At 43.4% G+C, this 25,189-nt stretch overlaps 1 protein-coding gene across 1 annotated transcript in view; it reads left to right on the top strand.

The window, feature by feature from the left end:
• LOC120936835 (probable cation-transporting ATPase 13A4) overlaps positions 1 to 25,189 on the top strand; it is a 177,865-nt gene that overhangs the window by 84,261 nt on the left and 68,415 nt on the right. The window contains exons 12-17 of the mRNA XM_040349541.1: positions 3,067 to 3,255; positions 5,198 to 5,259; positions 7,395 to 7,545; positions 9,510 to 9,581; positions 10,210 to 10,366; positions 11,667 to 11,784. Coding sequence (XP_040205475.1) covers positions 3,067 to 3,255; positions 5,198 to 5,259; positions 7,395 to 7,545; positions 9,510 to 9,581; positions 10,210 to 10,366; positions 11,667 to 11,784 — 749 coding nt within the window. The remainder of the gene's footprint in view (positions 1 to 3,066; positions 3,256 to 5,197; positions 5,260 to 7,394; positions 7,546 to 9,509; positions 9,582 to 10,209; positions 10,367 to 11,666; positions 11,785 to 25,189) is intronic.

Below are 25,189 nucleotides of genomic sequence, written 5' to 3' on the forward strand. Positions count from 1 at the left end.
ACTGCATATTGTAAGCACCCCTGTCAGTGTTCAGTGGTTTGTGTTATCCCTGTAAACTGATACATCTGAAAGAGAGCTTGTTCTTTTTAAAAAAAAACAGACTTACTGGCTGAATCACCAGGTAAAAATAGAAAGCCTGAAACAAAGAAAACAAATGCAGCCATCACATGTAAATATTCGTTTGCTTTTGGGTTTAATACTGCTTTAATGCTATGCATGTACAAGAATATGTAGCCGTACCCCCCGTAGGGGTTGCTGAATGTAGTGGTTCAACTGTCACCCTGCCCAGCCCGACATCCATCTCCATCACTCAGAGACGTGGAACAGTCCATAAGCTGTGTTTTTACTGTTTGTTGGGGATTGAACTTGGATGGGAATGGAAAATGATGGAATGCCTTGGAATATTCAGCACAACTTGCTTGGGACTTCTATATACACTTCCAGTATATACACTCCAGTCTTCGCTCCAGCACAAACTCTTACTTAAGACCTCTTATTCTTCACTCCTCCAGCACTTCCCTTGCTGCAGACTATTACTCCTCCAGACTAGCTAGCACCGCATGGTTAGGCCTGACACTAACTCGGCCAGGCCTCAGTGAAGGCAGTTTTGCGGACAGGGGCCTTGGGCCCCTGTGGTGTAGAAATAGTTCAGGTGCTAACTATCCTCTATTCAACTACCAATCCCAGATTGCTCTTCAGGCACTGCCAGCCTGGCTGCAATGACCTCTCTCCACTGCCCTTCCCACAGTTCTCTCCTCTGGTTCTGCACCCATCATAAACTGCAAAATACCAGTGCTCTCAGGTGGGCCTCCCCAGTCCTCCTGACTGTGTTTCAGTCACCAGCCCTCCTGGCTGCGACCAGTTGTCCTCCCTGGAGTCTTTTAGCAGTGTTCTCTCCCGCTGTCTTTTTTCTTTGCTCTCTCATGTGCCTCTACTTCCAGAATCTCTTCAAGCCCCCTGGATGCACCCGAGCCTCCGCCCAGGGTCACCCCCCCCCAGACTGAGGAGCTCCCAATGGGTCCTGACAGCCTCCACACTTTCTCACTCCAGCTCTTCCTCCTGACAACTACTCCCCAGCTGGGCTGATCCCAGGTATTTGAGGAGGCCGGCCCCCTGCCAATCCAAGTTGGGGGTTGGTCAAGGCTCCTCAAGATACCCCAGGAAGCTTCACCTCTCCTCTCCTTCCTTTCCTTCTAGCTCATTCTAGAAAGAAGAGGGAGGTGACGGTGATGCTACATGTGAGTCACCCAGCCCTGCCATGAGCCACTCCCAGCTCAGAATAAAAACAAACAGGCCTAGCCACCAGCTAGGCCTGCCTAAATTTTCCTACTTTCCAGAAAAAGCCTTACTCTAGCACTTACCTATTTAAAGAGTGCTACAAATATAGGCAAAACAAAGTAGTTTGTACAAAAAGTAAATAAATAAAAGTATATTACTTTTTTCCCTGTGTTACACAATAGTTATATGATTTTTGTCTTCAATAATATGAAATATTTTTTTTTTTTTTTTAGTTACACTCACAGCATAAATATTTTGTGCAGCTGTGTACAATGTGAGGGCATATTTGAAGCTATAACAATGGCACTAAAATGTAAAAGCAGTTGAAACGAGAGACCATACCAAATGAGGGTGTTGTAGAACTTCTCTTGTGGGTAGCGTCCAAAGAAATCCTGTTCTGGGATAGCAGTGTAGCGCCTGTGTACTTTCTGTACAGGTGCTATTTTAAATTTTAAGGGGGATGAGAGAGTTAGTTAGCTCTCATCCAAGTGATTTGTACAAATTAGGCCTCTGTTCCGGCTGGGCTGTACTGTCGGTTCATTCTGTGTTCCTGAGGTGCTTTTGCACCCTGTGGAGGCAGTGGAGTCCAGGCTGGAGTGCCTCTTGCCAGCAGCCAATGAGAAGGGTTTCTCCCTCGCGGGGCATGCTGGGAGAGGGTACTTCTGGAGCAGACGCTATTGGGCGGGAGTCTTGTTCTGGGTGTGGCACCCACCTTCAGGGAGACCACACATCACGGCTCCCCGGCGATATGGCCAACCAGGCCGGGGCGTGCGTGCCACGCGGAGTTCCTGGTTCCTGGAACCATGTCGGCCCGGAACATTTAAAGCTGTGGCGGGGCCCCAGTATTCGACTGGGTCCCCAACTTTGAGGAGATCCCAAGCAAGTGTAGCTGTTCGGTGGGGAGTCTGTCTGAGGAGCGCCAAATGAGTGGCTGGCGGTCCAACAGGGCCTAGGCAATCCACCAGGGATCGAGGTAACCTAACACTGATGGGGTGGAAGTTAGCCACCTGTCAGTCGGCTAATTGAAACTACCTGAGCGAGATCCAGGCCCGAAGAAGTTTACTGAGGAGAATAGTCTCCATAACCTAAGTTCTGAGGACAGGTCTGTGGCAGAGACCTGTTTTCTCTCAAAGTTCCGAGTGATATCCTGGCTGCCAGGTCGGTGTGAGAGGCCTGTCCAGATATGCTATACCCACTCTGGCTGGAGTGGCGACGAAAGTGAAGTGTCGTTGGAAGCAGGATTGCTTCTGTGTTGTTGGGCCTGAATCTGCTATTTCTCCTCCTCATCTTTCCCTGCTATCTACTTTAAGTTTGTATTTTACTGTGTTGGGTAAAATAAAGCACAAGAAAAGACACCTGCTGTTTGGACATTCCATCATTGCTGCTCTCATCATCATCATCATCATCATCATCATCATCATCATCATCTACCCCTAGACGCTCACAGAGGTAACACGCCATCCCAATCTATAACCAGCGGCTCCTTCGGGGCTGAGCGCTACAGAAGTGTTGTAGATCAAGCTTATGTGCCTTTTAGAAAAGATGGGTTTTGAGAGTATGCTTGAAAACATGAAGGGTTAGTGAGAATTTAATGGCAAATGGAAGAAGTTCTGGAGATAAATGCATGAGTAAGAAATGGTACCAGTAAAGAACAAAGATGTTTGTAAATAGAGTAAAAAAATCTGATTGGGTGCATATTTGGACAACGAATAAAGAGATCTTTAGATTGATTTATATTTTAGTTTTTTCCCCTATAAAACTTTCATATTATCACTCTTTGTTTTGTAGGCAACAGCTCGAGAATTGGTGATCATGGCACTTGTCATGGCAACTGTGGCTATACCTGTTTCTCTGCCCCCATCCTTGACACTCTGCACTCTCTACTCTCAGGCACGATTAAAAAAGCAAGGCATTTTTTGCATCAGTCCTCAGAGGATTATTTTGTGTGGACAGCTAAATGTTGTTTGCTTTGACAAAGTATGTATTTTTACATTTTCGACTAAATGCTAAAACGTATAATACATTTAACAAATAAATAATATATTTTGTATAATCTGAGTTGGCCTGCATCATAGGTAGCCGCTGACTGTTGGGTGTGACCAGGAAGGATTACAGGAGTTAAACATTGAAAACATAAAAAAAAAAAATATTGGCCCAGATTCAAGAAGCACTTGCGCCCGCGCAACCATAGGTTGCGCGGCGCAAGTGCTTACTTGCTCCGGTGTAACGAGTGCTCCTGATTCAGGAACCTCGTTACACCGAATGCAGCCTAGGATCTGACAGACATAAGCCTCCTTATGCCTTCACATCCCAGGCTGCATTCTTGCGTTGGCCGCTAGGGGGCGCGGCCATTGTGATCGGCGTATAGTATGCAAATTGCATACTACCACCGATTCACAAAAGTTGCGCGGGCCCTGCGCACGCAAGGTACGGAGTTTCCGTACGGCGACTTTAGCGCAAGGTTGCTCCTGCTAAAGCAGGGGCAACCTATGCTAAAGTATAGCTGCGCCTCCAGCCCGTGAAATTTAAATTTCACGTCATTTACGTAAGTGATTCGTGAATGGCGCTGGACGCCATTCACGTTCACTTAGAAGCAAATGACGTCCTTGCGACGTCATTTGCCGCAATGCACGTCGGGAAAGTTTCCCGACGGAGCATGCGCTGTTCGCTCGGCGCGGGAGCGCGCCTAATTTAAATGATTCCCGCCCCCGGGCATATCGCCCGCGCAATTTACGGAGCTTCTGCTCCGTGAATCGCTGGGCAAATCGAAATATTTGCGTGGGCGCAGGGAAAAATCTTTGCTCTTTGCCCACGCAAATATTGCTCCATTCTACCTGAATCTGGCCCATTATTTTAAACCTAATCCATGGATTGCTTTAGTAATGCAAAGTATACTGTATATCAGTTGAAAGCCATGTGTGCATATATATATATATATATATATATATATATATATATATATATATATATATATATATATATATATATATATATATAAAAAAAATTTTAAACATTCCTTAAGCGTAAAGTAAGCTGTAAACTTGATTGTACAAATATACCACAGAATATCATCAAAACATTTAAATTAATTTGTTCATAAAAGGATACTGTACATAGGGATTGGTTTACTAAAAGTGTAGGAACTGTTAATTTAGCAAAGCAACACTTCAGCAAACTTAGGGGTTAATTTACTAAAGCTAGAGAGTTCAAAATTACTCACACTTCTGTAGAGAAACTGTCAGGAAAGGTTCCACTCCCTGGTGATACCATCTGATATTTGGTGTGCAGTACTGATATCCACCACCACTGCTGGTGTTATGTGATCTTTGGGCCGCAGTACTGGCGTCCACCAGCGGGTGGATCCTGGCAGGATGGAGCAGATATCTCCTCCTGCAATTAGGAATCACCTGAACCTGATAGCAGGTAATGGTATAAAAACCTTAAAAAATTTAAATATGTTCTATTTTTTTTTTTAAAACTGCCATGAGAGCTTTGGCTGGGAATCCCATCCGTGTGTATGCTCCACTCCAGAGTTTCCCATGGGAAAACTGCCGGGAAAAAGATCGCCGGGAATCCCGGCAGGAAAAAAGAAAACATGTTCTCATTTATCCCACCGGGATTCCTGGCGGTTTTCCTGACGGGAAAACTGCCATGGAGCATACACACGGCCAGTTTTCCTGGCCAAAAGATGTCATGGCAGTTTTCTCAACGGGAAAACTATCTGTAAATCTGTATGTGTGGTATATTTAGTACTTGGCAAAATTAAGTTATGTGAAAAAGAAAAATCTGTACATGTTGTGACCATTAATGATAAATTGTAATAATATGTATGCTATAATTACATTTCCAGTTGTTTTTCTTGATTAAGCTTGCATATCTAAAGGCTGTCATGTTAACTCACTAGCTTATTTTAACTCAGACAGGTACTTTAACTGAAGATGGCTTAGACTTATGGGGTATCGTTCGTTCAGACGGAGGCTGGTAGGTTTTGTGACAATTCCTATAGTAGTTATGCTGGTATTTTGTGTTGTATTGATTATGATGACAATGAGTAGTAGTAGCAATGGTAGTAATATGATGTTTAATAAATACTAACTCTGTATGCTCAGGAAGCCATTTTGAAACATCAAAAAAAAAATTTTTTATTGAGGTCAGTGTGATTCTGCTGCAAGTCACAGTTGGGCACACATGGAGATATTTTTTATTTAAAGTGATTGTAAACTATTACCTTGTAAAACAACCCATTAAAGGGGTTGTAAAGGTTAGTTTTTTTATTTTCTAAATAGGTTTAAGCTAGTGCATTGTTGGTTCACTTACCTTTTCCTTCTATTTCCCTTCTAAATGTTTTTTCTCTTTGTTTTCTTTGTCTGAATTTCTCACTTCCTGTTCCTCCTCAATAAGCTGTTTAGTAAGCTGTTCTAAATAAATTTCCACCACTCAGATGATGGTGGAAACCTTACTGAGGATAAACAGGACGTGAGAAATTCAAACAAAGAAAAAAACATTTAGAAGGGAAATGGAGGGAAAAGGTAAGTGAACCAACAATGCACTAGCTTAAAGGAACCTATTTAGAAAATAAAAAACAAACCTTTACAACCCCTTTAACCACTTAAGCCCCGGACCAATATGCTGCCTAAAGACCCAAGGGGTTTTTACAGTTTGGGACTGCGTCGCTTTAACAGACAATTGCGCGGTCGTGCGACGTGGCTCCCAAACAAAATTGGCGTCCTTTTTTCCCCACAAATAGAGCTTTCTTTTGGTGGTATTTGATCACCTCTGCGGTTTTAATTTTTTGCGCTATAAACAAAAATAGAGCGACAATTTTGAAAAAAATTCTATATTTTTAACTTTTTGCTATAATAAATATCCCCCAAAAACATATATAAATTATTTTTTTTCCTCAGTTTAGGCCGATACGTATTCTTCTACCTATTTTTGGTAAAAAAAAATCGCAATAATCTTTCATCAGTTGGTTTGCGCAAAATTTATAGCGTTTACAAAATAGGGGATAGTTTTATTGCATTTTTATTTTTTTTATTTTTTTTACTGCTAATGGCGGAGATCAGCGATTTTTTTCGTGACTGCGACATTATGGCAGACATTACGGACAATTTTGACACATTTTTGGGACAATTGTCATTTTCACAGCAAAAAATGCATTTAAATTGCATTCTTTAGTGTGAAAATGACAGTTGCAGTTTGGGAGTTAAACACAGGGGGCGCTGTAACATTTAGGGTTCAGTGTGTGTGTGTTTACAACAGTAGGGGGATGTGGCTGTAGGACTGACATCATCGATCGAGTCTCCCTAATAAAAGGGATCACTCGATCGATGCGCCGCCATAGTGAAGCACGGGGAAGCCGTGTTTACACACGGCTCTCCCCGTTCTTCAGCTCCGGGGAGCGATCGCGATGGAGCAGCTATAAACGAATAGCCGCGCCGTCGCCCCGGATCGCTCCCCGAGGCTTGCCGACCGCCGCATGTAACGGGGGGGTCCCGATCGGACCCCCCACCCGCGTCAAGCAGAGGACGTATAGGTACGTGCATGTGCCTGTCCGTGCCATTCTGCTGACGTATATTTACATGAGGAGGTCGGCAAGTGGTTAAGTTTAAAATGGAAACAAAAGGCAAAACATGTGTGCATCCATTAAAAATAAACACATTATAAAAACCCTTTTTCCCCTGTTTTATAAGTGATCACATTCACTCTGTTCTCAACGGCACAACAGCGTGGGGTGGAGAAGCAGCAGTATACTGAACTTCCTAATAAAAGGCTATGCAAGGGGGGTGTGTCAGGTCAAGTCTGATCATTGGAGGAGAGCAGGCTGAGTTCCCAGCATAGCTATAGAACTGAATACGCTGTGTTCTCCCGTCTAGTGTGGTCAGTTGTTTTTATAATAAAGCAGAGGGACTGATAAGAAGACCAGGGATTTCACACAAAGGAAGCAATCCAAAGAGAAGAGGATACTCTTTTATAGAAATACATGGTACATCAGGCACATATCAGGAATATGAAATGTTGGGTTTACATACTCTTTAACTGTGGAAACCAGTCAATGTAGTTTTGAATATTTTTGTGTTGCTTGTGTGGCTAATAAATATATAGTTGTCTTTTAGTTTTCAGGAGGTCTTTCCTGTTACATCTGGTTGCACATTACCCTGGAATACTATGACTGGAGCGATGGCCAGTTGCCATTCATTGATTCTAATGGATGGGGAAGTGCATGGTGATCCACTTGACATCAAGATGTTTGAGGGAACAGGCTGGGTAATATCTAGCTGTTTTTAATTTGGAGAAAATGATTTACAGGGTGATTTTTGTTTATATCAACACTATTATTATAAGATGCTTACTCCTTTTTTTTTTTCCAACACACGGCCCAGAATCCTGTCAGGAAAAAAAACATTGTTTTTTCTGACGAGATTCTTGGCAAGATTCTCTTGCTGGCCGAGTGTACAGACGAGCAATTAAAAAGAACCGCCGTTCTTTTGAATGGCACGAACGCAGTGACGTCATCGACTACGACGAGCATGCGCTCGTCACATTCAATGCCGTCGCCGCCATCATCTTGCTTCACCCTACCTATGCCTTGGAAGCTACTGTGCATGCATCAAAGTAATTTTGAGCATGCGTGGGTTTCCCTAGAGAGGTAAGTATACGCTCACTCGGGAATCTCACAACGATAAAATAGAGTAACAGGTTCTCTATTTTTCTTGTCTAGATTCTGGACAGTTTTCTTGATGAAAAACCTCAAAGCCTCGTACACGGTTTACTCGGCAAGAAAGCTCTGCCAGCAGTTTTCTTGCTGTTCTTGCCGAGAAAATTGTGCGTGTGTACTAAGCTTTAATAAGAAATGCAATACAACACACAAGACTAAAGTGTCTGTAACCCTAATAAAAAAGAGATACTGTTTCCTTAGGCTCGGTTGAGACTGGTGCGGGTTCCCGCATCGCACCAGGCTCGCAGGCAGTTCACACTGCCATATGTAAATTACTGGGAGTGTCAATACAAAGTTAATGACACTCCCAGATTGGTTCGCATATAGTAGTGTGGTGTGAACACCCATGCAATCTGATTCTGATGTGGACAAAAAATAGGGTCCTGCATGACTTTGGTCCAAATGGAATGCGAATTCAGCCATTCAATTTGTGTGATATAAAGTACCACGGGTAGGACAATTCATAAAGCATAGATCTGAAACATTAGGGAAAATAACATGGAGTCTAAGGCCCCGTACACACGACCGGATCTATCCGCTGGGATTGATCTGCGGATCAGTTCCAGCAGATAGATCCGGTCGTGTGTACGGTCTAGCGGACATTTCCCAGCGGATAAAAATCCAGCCAACGGATTCCCAGTGGATAAAAATTTCTTAGCATGCTAAGAAATCTATCCGCTGGAATCCAGTCCAGTGGACTGATCCGGTCGCCTGTACAGACTCACCGGATCAGTCCGTCCGCTCCCATCCCTCGCATGCGTCGTAATGATTCGACGCATGCGTGGAAGTATTTACCTTCCAGGGTCACACGCGTCACCGCGGCGACGGCGCGGCCACATCACCGCGGATGTATTCCGCGGGGATTTCGATCTAATGGTGTGTACAGCCATCGGATCCAAATCCGCCAGAGGATTTATCCGCTAGAACCGGTCCGGCGGACCGTTTCCAGCGGATATTCTCTCGTCTGTACGAGGCCTAACAGATTTAGTGCAAGAGTGCAAATTGTTTATCATATCTTCCCAGTCGTGTAAAGTACATTGTAGGTCACAATCTGCTTCACATTTATGCATATGTGGGAAGAAATTGGGAATAAAGCAATTAGCTAGGGCTCCATAAATATCAGAAATCAAACCCTTACCTCTAGGAGAGACACTGCAGATACATTCATAAAAGGACTTGGGTGAAGTAGGACTAGGGCAAGACTATGTATGTAAGGACCTTCCAGTGACCACTGTGTCATGCCTCACTCTATTCTAATATACTGTATCCATCCCTTCCCATAGATCACCAATGTTGTCTCTAGATATTATCCCTACAGTATTGTTACTTATGTTTTAACTAAATCCATTGGTTGTCATAAACTGCTTAGTTCTTAAAGAATTTTAATTTTTAAATCTAAGCATTGTCCTGCAATTTGCTTTATATAATATTGTAGGTAAACTAGCATATACTTTTGGAAAATAAAAAATAACTGACCCCTTATTAAAGTCTGGTATCTTGCTCCTTCCCTTAGGAACTTAATGAATCCACAGAAGACAATAAATCAAAGTTTACATTGGTTACTCCAGGGCGTGGAGCACACTGTGTAAGTTATGTACAGTTGTTCAGTAATATTAATGTGCTTGTAAACCTCAGACATGAAATATGAACAAAACATGTCCCTCTATAGTGTGCACTTGTCTCAATTAGGAACACTACATGTCATTTTAGATAGCATTCGGCGTCATGCCCTCACATATCCCCCTTTCCTGGGAGAGATGTTCTGCTCCCCCCTTACTAATCAGTGTTCGTGTGGTTGAGCGGTTGACATGTACTAAATGTGCGCTGTGATGCGGAGCAACCCTATGGGGGATCGGATGGCGACGGACCATAGAGTACATTGTCGTCCAATCCGATCCTCCACACAGATGGAAAATAGGGTTTTCCTCCGTCATCGGAGTGGGTCGGATGTCAGCGGGCATGTCACAGCTGATGTCCGTTGCTCCATAGAGGTACACGGAGCGTCCGTTCAGGTCCGCCTAAAAAACTGACAAGCGGACCTGAACGGTCCGTCCGTGTGAAAGGGGCCTTAGGGATTTCTGCTCTTCATTATTACTTAGTGAATGCATAGTTGTTGTTGCTTGGGTGCCATGTTGTTCAGCTGTTTTAAATTTAATTCTCAGGAATCTTAAAAAAACATACTTTTGTAATGCTCTCTGCTGTCTTTTGAAAAGATTTTAGTGAAAGGACTCCTCATCTTGCACCAGTTTCCATTCTCTTCCAATCTCCAAAGAATGTCTGTTGTTACAAAAAATGTGGGAGAACATAAATTCTCAGTCTTTCTGAAAGGTGCACCAGAGGTAATGGTGAAATTCTGCAAGCAAGATACAGGTACTACAATAATTTTACTTCTATAAACACTTTATGATACAAAAACATTTTTCAAAACTGTTGCTGAGATCATTTACATTGTAAATTGCAGGAATGTTGTTAGTTCTGTAGCTTTGGCTGTGGCTACAATGGCTTTGGGTACCTCCTCCCTGACCTGACCCTCACCTGCTACCAGTACTTTAGTTTTTTTTTTAGGTTTTCATGAGTATCTGAGGAGACATGGTGAGGGCAGTCCCCCTTTACCGGATGCCCCTCGCAAATTTACTAATGGTTCCAGGCAGTGGCAGCTGGTGCTCAAAATCAATTGCAACTACTGTGCCCATCAAGCGCAGCTACTGTTCCCATCAAGCGCAGCTACTGTGCCCATCAAGCGCAGCCACTGTGCCCATCAATTGCCGCCACTGTGCCAATCAATTGCCGCCAGTGTGCCCATCAATTTCTGCCAGTGTGCCCATCAATTGCTGCCAGTGTGCCCATCAATTGCTGCCAGTGTGCATCCCCGCTCCCGCCCGACACTTACCTGTCTTGGTGGGGCAGCGGGTCACGGCGGCGGTGTCATCCACGCTCCTCGATGTCTTCTCCCCACCTCTCTTCCCATCCTCTGCTATGATTGAATGCCTGATAGGCGTCCAATCACAGCGCCTGTCATTTCAGCCAATCAGGTGACAGGTAACAGACCCAAGCATCTGATTGGCTGAGAGGTGGTTCATTCGTTTTCCTAATACAACGTTGAGTGAACAGCGAGCGCCCAATTGGATGTTGAGGCCTCAGCTGAAACAAGGTGTAGGGTCCTTCAGGCAGTTCTTTGAGTTGCAGATAGTCCACTGTTCTCTATTGATTTTTTTTTTGGGCCTGTTGGTGTGCGTTGCCTGTGTTCTACTACTTTTGGATGTCTCAAACATGAAAGACTTTGTGTGTCCCTCAATGGACTTCACAAAAGGATTTTACGGTGAGTACAAATATCATTTTTTTCTTGATTTTTTTTTTTATAAAATTACAGAATTTGATGGTTCACTAGGACAATACAAACTTATAGCACAGCATATATATATTTTTTTCAAATACTTTATTTTTAACTCTTAGGGCAAGTCCATATTCTTGTAACAATCATATATAGACAACAACACAACTGATATAATCACTAGTTAATACAATACAGCATACTCTTATGTGCCAAAACCTCAGCTTTATTTTCTGATAGAAAACATAGGGAGATGTTTAGCCAGAATGTTTTTTAGGTAAAATTTCTTTAAATAAAAAATCTACTTTTAACTGTGAATGCTTTTATATATTCAAACAGTGCCAATCAATTTCTCATATGTACTCAACCAGTATACAATCCAAGGTTTCCGTGTCATTGGGATGGCATATAAAAACTTAGATATAAATGAAGATGCTAAAGTAGAGATGTTAAGAAGGTAAGTCCTGTTTATGTTAATACATATTAAGTGCTTTGTCGTATTTCTAGAAATGTTGATTGCCACCTTTTGACCATAGTTGTATTTCATAGATGGAAGAACTTCATAGTAATAAACTATTAATAGACTATGTGCCCCTTGCATGATATTAGGGATAGTGGTAAGCAAACTGATTTTCATGGATTGAAATGACACTGGTACATTTTTAAAATTCATGAAAATTGGCTAACGGAACCATTTTGTTCCCTAATTTTTATTTAAATAGTAGTGCATCATAGCTGGGCACATTAGATTCATTAACCTGGAACATAGGGCATACAAGCTGCTACCCCTAAAGCAAGAGAGTGAGCAAACATGCATCAATATGGATGTTATCTGATACTGCCTTCAGCATTTGACCAGCCTGGTAAGGAAGAACAACTTGTCTTCCTCCTGTTGGCTACATTATTGGGGCTCTTATAGTGATTCTCATGATTAGCAAATCAGAGTGTGGGGAATATTCTAGACTAGGGATGACCCGAACCCCCCCCCCCCCCCCGGTTCGGTTTGCAGCAGAACATGTGAACAGGCAAAATATTTGTTCGAACACGCGAACACCGTTAAAGTCTATCGGACACGAACATGAAAAATCAAAAGTGCTAATTTTATAGGCTAATATGCAAATTATTGTCATAAAAAGTGTTTGGGGACCTGGGTCCTGCCCCAGGGGACATGTATCAATGCAAAAGAAAAGTTTTAAAAACTGCAGTTTTTTGGGGAGCAGTGATTTTAATAATGCTTAAAGTGAAACAATAAAAGTGAAATATTTTTTTAAATTTCGTACCTTGGGGGTGTCTATAGTATGCCTGTAAAGTAGGGCATGTTTCCCATGTTTATAACAGTTTCTGTACAAAATGATATTTCTAAAGGAAAAAAAAATAATTTAAAACTATTTGCGGCTATAATGAATTGTCAGGTCCAGGCAATACAGATAAGTCATTGAAAAAAAATGCGTGGGGGTCCCCCCAAATTCCATTACCAGGCCCTTCAGGTCCGGTATGGATATTAAGGGGAACCCTGCACCAAATAAAAAAAAATATGCCGTGGGGTTTAAACATTACTCACTTTAAGCATTATTAACCACTTCCCGACCCCCGCATGTACATATACGTCCACAATATGGCACGTACAGGCACATGGGCGTACAGGTACGTCCCCGCCTTACCTGGGTTCGGGGGTCCGATCGGGACCCCCTCCGGTACATGCGAGGGCCGGGAACGGTGTACGGGAGGTCCGGGAGGAGGGGGCGGCTATTGGTTTCCAGCCGTCCCCTCTCGATCTCCGTCAGCGAATGAGCTTCCAGCTGAGCCCTCCCTGCCTGTGTAACTGTAAACACAGGCAGGGAGGAAGTGACGTTTTCTCCCCTCTGGCGGTCTTTTCGTCCGGTTCCAGAGGAGAGAAGACGTCAGTACTGTGAGTTGCACCAACAGCACACTGACACAGCACACATAGGCACATAACCCCCCCCCCCGATCACCCCCCCAGCACCCCCAGATCACCCCCTGTCACAGTGTCACTGATTGCAGTGATCATTTATTTTCTGATCACTGCTTTTAGTGTCAGTGTGACAGAAAAAAGTGTCAGGGCAGTTAGGTTTAGGCCCCTTTAGGTCCAGGGTAGCCCCCTACCCCCCCCCCCCCCCAATAAAGGTTTAACCCCTGATTGCCCCTAAAGTTAACCCTTTCACCCCTATTGCCAGTGTCACTAAGCGATCGGTTTCTGATCGCTGTATTAGTGTCACTGTTGCCGCTAGGCAGTTAGTTTTTTTTGAGGTTCGCCGCCAGGTTTATATAGCGTTAGGTACCCCCATAAATAAAGGTTTTAACCCCTGATTGCCCCTAGAGTTAACCCTTTCACCCCTATTGCCAGTGTCACTAAGCGATCGGTTTCTGATCGCTGTATTAGTGTCACTGTTGCCGCTAGGCAGTTAGTTTTTTTTGAGGTTCGCCGCCAGGTTTATATAGCGTTAGGTACCCCCATAAATAAAGGTTTTAACCCCTGATTGCCCCTAGAGTTAACCCTTTCACCCCTATTGCCAGTGTCACTAAGCGATCGGTTTCTGATCGCTGTATTAGTGTCACTGTTGCCGCTAGGCAGTTAGTTTTTTTTGAGGTTCGCCGCCAGGTTTATATAGCGTTAGGTACCCCCATAAATAAAGGTTTTAACCCCTGATTGCCCCTAGAGTTAACCCTTTCACCACTGATCACTGTATAAGTGTCACTGGTGACGTGGTTAGCCAGTTAGTTATTTAGTTATTTTAGGTTCGCCACCAGGTTTTTAGAAAGCGTTAGGTACCCCCATATATTACCGAATAAAGGTTTTAACCCCCTGATTGCCCCCTAGTTAACCCTTTCACCAGTGATCACCGTATAAGTGTTACGGTTGACGCTGGTTGGTTAGTTTGCTGTTTATAGCATCAGAGCACCCGCCGTATATAACCCAATAGGTTTAACCCCCTGATCACCCGGCGGGTGATATAAATTTAATTTTAGCGCCAGTCAGGGTCTGCGTCGCCCCAGGCAGCGTTAGGTTAGAGCCAGTACCGCTTACACCCACTCGCTAAGCATACACCCCCCTTAGTGGTATAGGATCTGAACGGATCGATACCTGATCTGATCAGATCTATACTAGCGTACCCAGCAGTTTAGGGTACCCAAAAACGCATTGTTAGCGGAATCAGCCCAGATACCCGCTAGCACCTGCGTTTTCCCCCTCTGCCCAGCCCAACCCACCCAAGTGCAGTATCGATCGATCACTGTCACTTACAAAACACAAGACACATAACTGCAGCGTTCGCAGAGACAGGCCTGATCCCTGCGATCGCTTACAGTTTTTTTTGAAGCGTTTTCTACATTTGCTTTTCTATAGTCAGGTGCTTTTTTTACCTGTGAATCCTTACCATTGTACCACTAAATTTAGAGTCCAAAATGGCAAACCGAAGGTACAATGATAAGCAGGCCTTGGAGTTCATGTGCATGTCAGATAGTGAAGAGGAGGAGGTCACGCATCTGACAGATTCTGGCTCAGAATATGAACCCATTTACGACAGCGGCTCCATGTCAGATAGCTCGCACGACGAAGTTGAGGTCCCTGCTAAGGCCAGGCGTACCCGATCCCATTCTGATGTTGTTGAGCAGCAAGAACCGCAGGACCCTCGTATGGAGCAGAGATCCAGTACTAGCGCCGCTATTCCTTCTGGTGAATTGGCAAGCACCAGCGGCCTAGTACACCCTGGTCGTTTATCCAGCACTGCAGTAACACTTGGTGACGTGGCGAGTCCCATAAGTGCAGTTGAAGCTGGCGATGTGGCAAGCACAAGTAGTGTCCCGCTGCCACCAAGAAGAAGACAGAGACAGGCCCGTCGTGCCCATAGTGCCCTTCCTGTAGAATTTGCCTATCCTGATTGGGTCCCCACCACTTCTACAGCACCTGTACTTCCCCCATTCACTGGCCAACCCGGTATTCAGGTGGATACAGCGAACTTTACGTCACTTGATTTTTATTCGCTGTATTTCACGGAAGATCTCTATAGATCTATTGTGGACCAGACTAATTTATATGCTGGTACTTACATCGCCGCTAACCCCCAGTCTCGCCTTGCCAAACAATGGAAACCTCTCGAGGTTTCCGAATTTAAGACCTTTCTGGGCCTTACCCTCAACATGGGCATACACAAATTTCCGTCATTGCGGATGTATTGGTCCACACATCCCATTGACCATATGTACATTTTCTCTGCTCACATGGCCAGGAAACGATACGAGGCGATCCTGCGGTTCCTGCATTTCAGTGACAATGCACTTTGTCGTCCACGTGGAGACCCTGAATTTGACGGGCTCTACAAAATTCGGCCCCTCGTAAACCATTTCAACGAACGTTTTGCAGCCTTGTTTAATCCCCAGCAGGTTGTATGCGTTGATGAGTCCCTGATTAAATTTGCTGGCCGCTTGTCTTTCAAACAGTACCTTCCCAGCAAGCGTTCCAGATACGGGGTCAAGCTCTATAAGCTCTGTGACAGGGCCACAGGCTACACATGGAGCTTTAGGGTTTACGAGGGAAAAGATAGTCAGGTAGAGCCGGAAGGATGCCCAGATTACATGGGGAGCGCTGGCAAGATTGTTTGGGACTTGGTGTCACCCTTATTCGGAAAGGGGTACCATTTGTATGTGGACAATTTTTACAGCAGCGTGCCACTTTTTAGCCACTTATTTGATCAACAGATTGGAGCATGTGGCACCGTGCGACCTAATCGCCGGGGCTTCCCCCAGCGGCTTGTAGATGCCCGTGTTAGGCCGGGGGCGAGAGCCTGCTGCAGATGTAAAAATTTGCTCGCTGTGAAGTGGCGGGACAATAGGAATGTTTTCGTTCTTACCACCCTTCACGCAGACACGACAGTCCAAATTCGTACGGCGACTGGTGTTGTGGAGAAACCCCTCTGTGTCCACGAATATAACCAAAACATGGGAGGGGTGGACCTCAACGACCAGTTTTTTTTTTTTTTTTTTTTTTTTTTTTTTTTCCGTCCACTTCAGACTTCGCCAACAAAAGACTACCCTGACATAGGACAGGGAGACCTGCTCACGGTATAACCGCCCATAGCGTCTCATTTGTGGCTTTGCATCATATGTGGTTATTTCTTATTATATAGATTTTTTGTCCTGCCTTGTTTGCTATGTCATGTGTGTATATTAAGCCAGCATGGGCACAGTATTGCCATACGGCAGTATGGCAAAGTACAAAAAGAAAAAAATTACATCATAAGACCAAAGTGCCCCTACCCAAGTCAACTAACCCAACCCCCCCCCCCCATACCCTGACCCACCCCTTTCTCTCCGAACCTCAGTCTCTTAGTTTGTCAACTTTTACTTCACAACCTGTCCTATACCATCCGGACTAGATAACTCTGTGATGACTTATAGTCAACCCAGTCCTGCCATTTAAGTTTGAATCCCCTTTCACCTTCCTCCCCCATAAACTTAAGCTGTTCAATATAAAAAATATCATTTATTTTATCAAGACAATTCTTCATTGTTGGGCTCTCGGGATCTTTCCACTGTTTAGGGATCAGGCTCTTTGCTGCATTCAGGATATGGGGGAGCAAGGTTCTCATATACTGTTTACTAGTCAAATTTGTCCCGTGGAACAAACACACCCACGGGTCTACTGCTATTTTATTTCCAGTGATTTCCTTGATTACTGATACCACGTTATGCCAATATTTGTTGATTTTGGGGCACGTCCACCAAAGGTGTGACATGGTTCCGGGTTCCATACAACCCCTCCAACAGAATCCGGAAGTCTCCCCTTGGAATCGATGTGCAATATCTGGGGTGATATACCATCTTGATAAACATTTAAAATTCATTTCTATCAACCCGCAGTTAGTTGAAGTGATATGTGTCATCTTCAATATTTTCCCAAAATCTCTCTCAGTGTCCCCTGTTGCCAACTCTTCATCCCACTTTTTAATATACGGAGGTAGCCCCTTATTTTTTAGTCCCGACAATATTTTATAAATCCGTGAGGTCCCGCCTCGTCCGCTCGAGGCCAGGCACATACGCTCTAGTGGGAGCAAATCTCCCTCTAGCCTGATCGGACGAGGAAGGGAGTCCACAAAATGTTTCAACTGTTGGTATCTCAGCCAATTCAACTCAAACATTTCTTTGTGTTTCCCTAGTTCCTGATAATTATAGATTTTGCCATCTTTCAGTATATCCCTTAATTTTACGTCAGTTTTCTTTATCCAACTCCCAGACAAGCTTACTTTCCCTGGTGCAAAATAATTTGTGTCGTATAGTGGTATTAATAAGGAATTGTACCCCCATTTTTCATTTTTGTGAACCCTATCCCATATTAACATAGATGTCCGTGTAATCGTGTACAAGTGCTCTTTAGGCTGTCTAAATTGTGCCGGAATCCAAATCTCCTTTCCTAACCTAGTTTTATTTAAACTACTTTCCAATTTAACCCATAATTTTTCTTTATTTTCTCTAACCCATTCAACCACCCGTGTCATGTGAATGGCCATATAATATGCCTTGATGTCAGGTAACCCCAACCCGCCCTGCGCCTTGTCTCTGGTGAGTATAGACATGGCTATGCGCGCTTTCTTTTTCCGCCATATGAATCTAATTAATAATTTTTTTAATGTTTTAAAATATACTTCTGGTATTGCAATCGGCAACATTTGTAATTTATATAGAATCTTGGGCAAAGTTAACATTTTAAAACTATTTATTCTTCCTAATATGGACCTCTGTCTGGAAGCAATTTTATTTAAGTCCATTTTAATATCGTTCAGTAATGGAATAAAATTATACTGATAAATTGACTCAGGAGATGTTGTTATATTGACACCTAGGTATTTTAATACCGTGTCTCTCCAAATAAATGGGAAGTCTTTTTTAAATCTGGTTACATCCTGTGCTTTCACAGTAATATTCAAGATTTCGGACTTTAAGGGATTAATTTTGAAATTAGAAACTTCACCATAGACTTTAAGAGTTTTTAAAAGATTAGGGAGAGATGTAATCGGGTTCACTATATATAACAGGATATCATCGGCGTAAGCCGCAATTTTATGTTCTCTGTCATCTGTCTGTATCCCCTCGATGTCAGGATTATTTCTAATCGTAGAAAGTAAAGGTTCTAAGGACAAAGTAAACAATAAGGGTGACAAGGGACAGCCTTGACGGGTCCCATTAAACATCTCAAAAAGCCCGGATACCGTTCCATTTACCTTAACCCTTCCCGTTGGGTGGTTATATAGAGCTTTTATCCACCCCAACATCTTGGGGCCTACCCCAAAAAACTCTAAAGTAGTCTGAAGGTATCCCCAGTCTACTCTGTCGAAAGCTTTTTCAGCGTCTATCGACAGTAGTAGACCTGGGGACTTACCTTCTTTTATTCTCTGAATCAGTAACAGTGTCTTGATACTGTTATCCCTACTTTCCCTACCTGGGATAAAGCCCACTTGATCATTATATACCAATTTATTCATGATATTCCTCATTCTACCAGCTAAGATTTTGGCGAACAACTTTACATCCGCATTTAATAGGGAAATAGGTCTATAACTGGAACACTGTGAAGGGTCTTTACCCTCTTTAGGGATAATCGTAATTGCAGCTTCAAGTGCCTCACGACGAATGTCCCAATTTGTGCCAATACCGTTCATATAAGCACACATCCTAGGAACTAGGATATCGCTAAATTTCCTATAATACTCTGTTGTTAGCCCATCCGGGCCAGGACTTTTCCCTAATGGGGACTCTCTTAAGATTTTCCTAATTTCCGTTTCTGTTATAGGGTCCTCTAGAGAACTAAGTTTATCTACTGGTATTTTTTTAAGACCTGCTCCCTCTAAGAATTTTTTTTGGTATTCTAATCTCCTTTTCGCTTTCTCAGGGGGATCATTTTGAGATATAGCGTACAGCCTCCCATAGTATTCTTGGAATATTCCCGCAATCTCAGGGGTTGTAAATACTTTATTTCCTTTACTAGTTTGTATACTTTCAATAAAATTTCTGGTAGATTCCTTTTTTAACATTTTGGCTAAGTATTTTCCCGACAAATCCCCCCATTGGTACCTTTCTTTTTTAACTTTAAGACAGACTGATCTATTTTCTTGTTCAATAAGGTCCCTTAGTTCTGCCCTTTTTAAAATAACCGAATGTCCAGCTACACAATCACCTGTTAATTTATGTCTTTGTTCCAGATCGAGAATTGTTTTATATAAGTCATCTCGTTTCTTACTACTTTCTTTTTTTTTACTTGTTCCGATTGCGATCATAATACCTCTGATATAGGCCTTGTGAGTTTCCCATATTAATGCTTCTGACAGAAATTCTGAACTATTTTCTTTAAAATACAATCCTAATTCCCTTTTAATCTTATCTACAACCTCTTCGTCTTGCAATAAATCCTCATTTATTTTCCATGTTCTATTATTCTTTTGTATTCCCGCTATGTTTAAATTAATTGATACTGGGGCATGATCCGACAAAGTTACTATTCCGATATCAGAACTTTTGACTGTCTCCAAAGATTCATGGTCCACCAAAAATAAATCAATTCTGGAATACGTCCCGTGTACAGAGGAGCGGAATGAATAATCCCGTACTTTTGGGTGTTGAATTCTCCATACATCCATTAATTGGTGTTGATGTAATTTCTTTTTTAGTAATTTCCGTTGTACGTTCCCTCCCCTCTGTACACGCGACGTGCAGTCGGCATCTAGATCCAGACAGAGATTCATATCTCCGGCCATAATTACCCTGCCGGACCTAAAATCCATGAACCTCTCAATTACTCCCTTAAGAAATTTAACAGGGTTTTGGTTTGGGCCATAGATATTAGCTATAGAGTAATCGACTTCATTTATTTTGCCCTTGAGGAAAAGATAGCGCCCCTCGGGGTCTACCATTCTCTCCCCCAGGGAAAATCTGACTCCCCTGGCAAAGCCAATGGCAACACCCTTAGCACGTTTAATCGGTGAGTCCCCATAGTACCATAGCGGGTAGTCATATGAACTTATTTTAAGATTAGAGTCCAGTGAAATATGTGTTTCTTGTAATAGAACTATATCTGCTTTAAGAAATTTAAGTTCTCTCAAAATATTACCTCTTTTTGTAGGGTTATTCAAACCACGAACATTATACGAAAGAATTTTTAGGGTTCCTATTTTAACTGCCGGATGGTATGTCACCAGGACTACACTGAAGGTTCGGAGAGAACCTCAATCCAAAACCCACCCCCCCCTTTCCCACTTCCCCCCCATTCCATCCACCCCCTCCCGCCCACCCACAACATCCCGTACCAGGCCTACCCCCCCAAAACCTCCCCCTACTACCCCTATCATATTGGGGGATTGCAGCCTTCAAAAGGCTTAAGGATCCGTGGCCCTCCTTCTCCATCCGGCCCTACGGTTCTCCCCCCTGAGGTTGAGCTCTGATACAAGACCCTCAGAGAGCTTCTGCCGCCCGCCCCCGATATCCGCGCCCCTGCTTAAACTTCCATCACTTATAAAGTCGACTCTAACCCCATATCATTCTTCGTTTCCTCCCCCCTCTTTTTTTTTTTTTTTTTTTTTTTTTTTTTTTTCTTTTATTCCCCCCCTCCTCCTTTCCCAAAACGCTCCATGCCGTGGGATCCTAGGCCTTTATTCCACAGCCCTCCCCCCTCCATTTAAAGCCACCCTACTACTCCCTCGTTTTTATTATTATTTCTGCTATTACTATTTTCCTCTTTTATTTTCCTCTTTTATTTCCTGGAATGCGGTGCCATGTCTGTTGTTCAAGTGCTTGCGATGTTTTCTCTTCATTTTCACTCCATCCAGGTATATCTATCAGTGGAATGTCAAGTCTTTTGCAGAACTTAGCCAGCTCTTCAGGAAATCTTAGGGTCGCGGACCTGCCTTCCTTTCTTCCCGTTAAACAAGCAGGGTAACCCCAAAAATATTGAATATTATTCAATTTAAGATGTTCCAATAATGGCTTTAATAGTCTCCTTCTGGACAAGGTCTCGGTAGCGAGATCCGGAAAGATCTGTAAGTTGACCTCATTTAACTTCGCAGGTCTTAGTTTCAGGGCTTGCCAGATTTGTTCTTTATCTTGGAAGTTATGGAACCGCGCGATAACATCTCTAGGTATTTCCGCAGCCAATTCCGTAGGTTTCCTGATCCGGTGAAACCTTTCAAATTTAATTTTTTCAGTTTCAATTTTTCCCAATAATTGACCAAAAACTTTATCCAATTTTTCTTGAAGATCTTCTCCTTCCTGATCTGGCAAACCACGGATCCTCAGATTTTTCCTCCGGTTCCGATTTTCTTGATCTTCCATTCTGTACCGCATATTCCGTTGCTCTCTCTGTAAATCCTTCATCTGTTTTTTTAACTCTATCACTTCTTCTGCCTGGCAGTCCAGTTTTTCCTCTGTTTCTTCAACTCTTCTTAATAGATGATTCATGTCATCATGTACTATTGATATCTCATTTTTTAACGTATTCTCCATCCGAGTGATAGATATTTGCAATTTTGAAAACATCTCCAATAACTCCCCTTTTGATGGGGGTAGGTCTATATAACTTGCTCCGCTTGGTCCTGCAGCAACCTCCTCTGTTTCTTCAGTTATCCCAATTTCTGATTGTCTTCTTTGACTGTTTTCTAATTGGCCCTCCGATAGTCTACTTTTGGCCCCTACTATTCTCCCAGAGTTATCTTTGGTGCCATTTTGAGTCATATATTTTTTTATTGTGCCTGGGCTAGCACTGGTTTTGGGGGCATTGGCTACCACTCCTCTTACAGGACGGCCTCTCATTCTCCCTTCCCTCTTTTCTGCTTTGCCAAGAAAAGGCACCCCAGAGAAAAAAGAGAGGCCCGGTTACAATACAAAAATATGAATGTATAAGAAGGAGTAAATAATACCCGCTGCTTATAATAACAATTATATTTTTATTATTGTAGTTACTACCTGCGATGCGATTGAGCAATAACCATTAGTGAGACAGCCCTCGTGTGCATACAATCGGTGCTGTAAAGCTGGCCAGTCTGTATCACGATTAGGGAGTAATCAAAAAGGCACCTCTTAAAGTCTTATTAATAGTCACAGTTAAATTCCCATGCAAAACTCACTTTAGCGATCATTTTCATTCATTTCATCTTGCAGAACAGTCTTTGAAACACATCAAATATGAGATAATTTCAGAGATGGTGACACTTCATTTATTTACCTCCGAACTCTCTATGTGGGCTGATTTTAATTTGTTTCAGAGTTACCTAAAGAGCAGCCTCTGCATGTTCATTGGAACCGCCACATCTGCTTATCCTTCAGGCATCAGTCACCCCGTAAGGATATTGGTAGAGTACACAATGCTGCTCCCCCCAGTCCAAAGCCCAAAGACCACAGGGAATATCCGAGCCACCGAGCAACCACGATGGATCAGTGCAGTAGGATGTGGGTGGAGAGAGTGATCCCTTACATGGGACACCCAGAGCCCGGGGGTCAAAAATAAAAAAAAAATAAAAAAAACTTTATGAATCAATGTGTGGTATATAGTAACGGCAGTAATGGATCAAATTTAAGATTTAAAAAGTCACATTTAACAGTCGCACAGATACATAATGCAGGATAACCAGGTTGATGTTACTTTCTTACAGCCTTCTTATCTTGTTATAGTGTGATATATATGCTAAAGAAAATGCAGAAGGAATGCCCAGAATGTCCAATCTCTGTTCCAGTCTGTAAGCTCAGTTATATCACTCTCCTTTGTACACTTTAGTATTTATAGTCAAAACCATACATCTTGCGTTACATCTTGCCGGTCAGTTTTTTAAACATAGGAGCGTGAAGTATGAAGTAAGCGTAGTATGCATAGTATGCAGAGATGACTCACCATTTGTAGAATTCTCTGTGAATACTGTTTCTAGCTTTATATAGTATACCTGTTGTACCTCCTTGTACCTCCCTGCTTGCTCATGGATATTGGACCCGTCGGTCTGCCGTTCCTTCAGGCTGTATCACTTTACTGGGGGGGAGGGTGGATTAGTGTATTCGTGAATACGTTGGACCCCTTTACCCTGACACAGATTTTATCAGGCTACCAAAGTGAGCCTGCTGACCCACTAAAGCAACTGGAGGATGAGGGGGGGGGGCAGTTTCCCCAAATGAGGATCTCCCAGAACTCAATACACAGCGGGAGTCAGTGTCAGCGTGCAGCAGCATTCATGCTGTAGCTCCTGGCTTGGATTCGTTTGGCTCAGCTCACTCCACACACTCACAAGCCCTCCCTTTTAAACCCACTGAGTATGGATGTGAGCGTGCTGGAAGCACCCAGTGAACCAGCACAGCTCTACACAACACTGCCCAGCGTAAGCCCGCCAAGCAAAGCCAAACAAGCTGTCATGCTGTCGTACTCCGGGGGAGAGAGCGGGGAGAGAGGTGGGAGAGAGGTGGAGGAGGGGGGCCGGTCAGTTCAAAAACAACCCGACGCGCTGACACGGGGAGGTGGGGGAGATTGCTCAGCTAATCGCTCAGCTGATCACAGCCGAGCAGCTGGACGGCTGGACGCCACCTATCGCAGCACCGCCTATGGGGATGGCTCATCGATCTCATGGAGCCGTGGAGCCTGTAGAGCCTGTAGAGCCTGGGGATCCGGGGTCAGCGACGGCAGCAGCCTCAGGAACGAGTCCTCACATCATGCTCCTCCTCCTTATTGATTCTCCTTCCATTGATGGCAACAATGGGGCACTCTCCTTCCATTTCCAACGACCAGTTAATGGCGCCGTATCATATTGCCCGTAAGACGAGACGCTGGTACAAAAAAGTGTCTCTACATTTATTTCAATTGGCTCTACTGAATGCTCATGTCGTATACAGAGCTTCAGGACGGAATGAATCCTTCCTTCAATTCCAGAGGGATATCATCACAGAACTCCTGTATCCAGGCGGTATTGTACCTCACCATCTCCTACCAAATGCAGTAAGCCGACTGCATGAGAGGCATTTTTCTTATGTCCTCCAGAGTACCCCTACCCAACGAGCCCCCCAAAGAAAATGTCGTGTCTGTACCAAGCGCGGATTTAGGCGTGACACCCGTTATTTTTGTCCCAAATGTCCTGGCAATCCTGGTCTTTGTATTGGTGAATGTTTTGAACGCTTCCACACACACGTTAATTATTAGTGTAGGGTGAAACATTTCACAGGCTAGGCACACTCACACAGGGTCTCCCAAGATGCCATCGCATTTTGAGAGACCCAAACCTGGAACCGAAAAGTTGAAGTTACAGTTCACAGTTACAAAAAAAAGTGTTAAAAAAAAAAAGTAAAAAATAAAAACACACAAAAAAATATAAAATAAAAAAACCAAAAATAGTTGTCGTTTTATTGTTCTCTCCCTCTCTATTCTCTCTCTATTGTTCTGCTCTTTTTTACTGTATTCTATTCTGCAAAGTTTTATTGTTGTTATGTTTTTTCATGCTTGCTTTTCAGGTATGTAATTTATTTTACTGTTTTCAGGTACGCCATTCAGCTGTTGCGCGGACTTATTTATCTTGACAGCAACAGCGTTTGCTCCCACGATATATAAAGCCGCGACTCCAGTGCTGTAGGAGGTGATTTCACCACCACAGTTAAAAAAAAGAGCATATATGCCGAAGCATGCGGGCAGCAGGGGCGGAGGAGCGATTTTGCTCCTAATGCCGCGTACATACGGTTGACATTCCTACGGAGGCTTTCCCGTGGAAAAGTCTGACCATGTGTACACGGCATAGAAAAGTCCGACCGTGTGTACGCGGCATAGAAAAGTCCGACCGTACGCGGCATAACTTTTTTGCGGGAGGATGCCCCCATGCTTTGGCATATATATATTT

The sequence above is a fragment of the Rana temporaria genome, chromosome 4 (genome assembly GCF_905171775.1).
Source record: "Rana temporaria chromosome 4, aRanTem1.1, whole genome shotgun sequence".
NCBI lineage: Eukaryota > Metazoa > Chordata > Amphibia > Anura > Ranidae > Rana > Rana temporaria.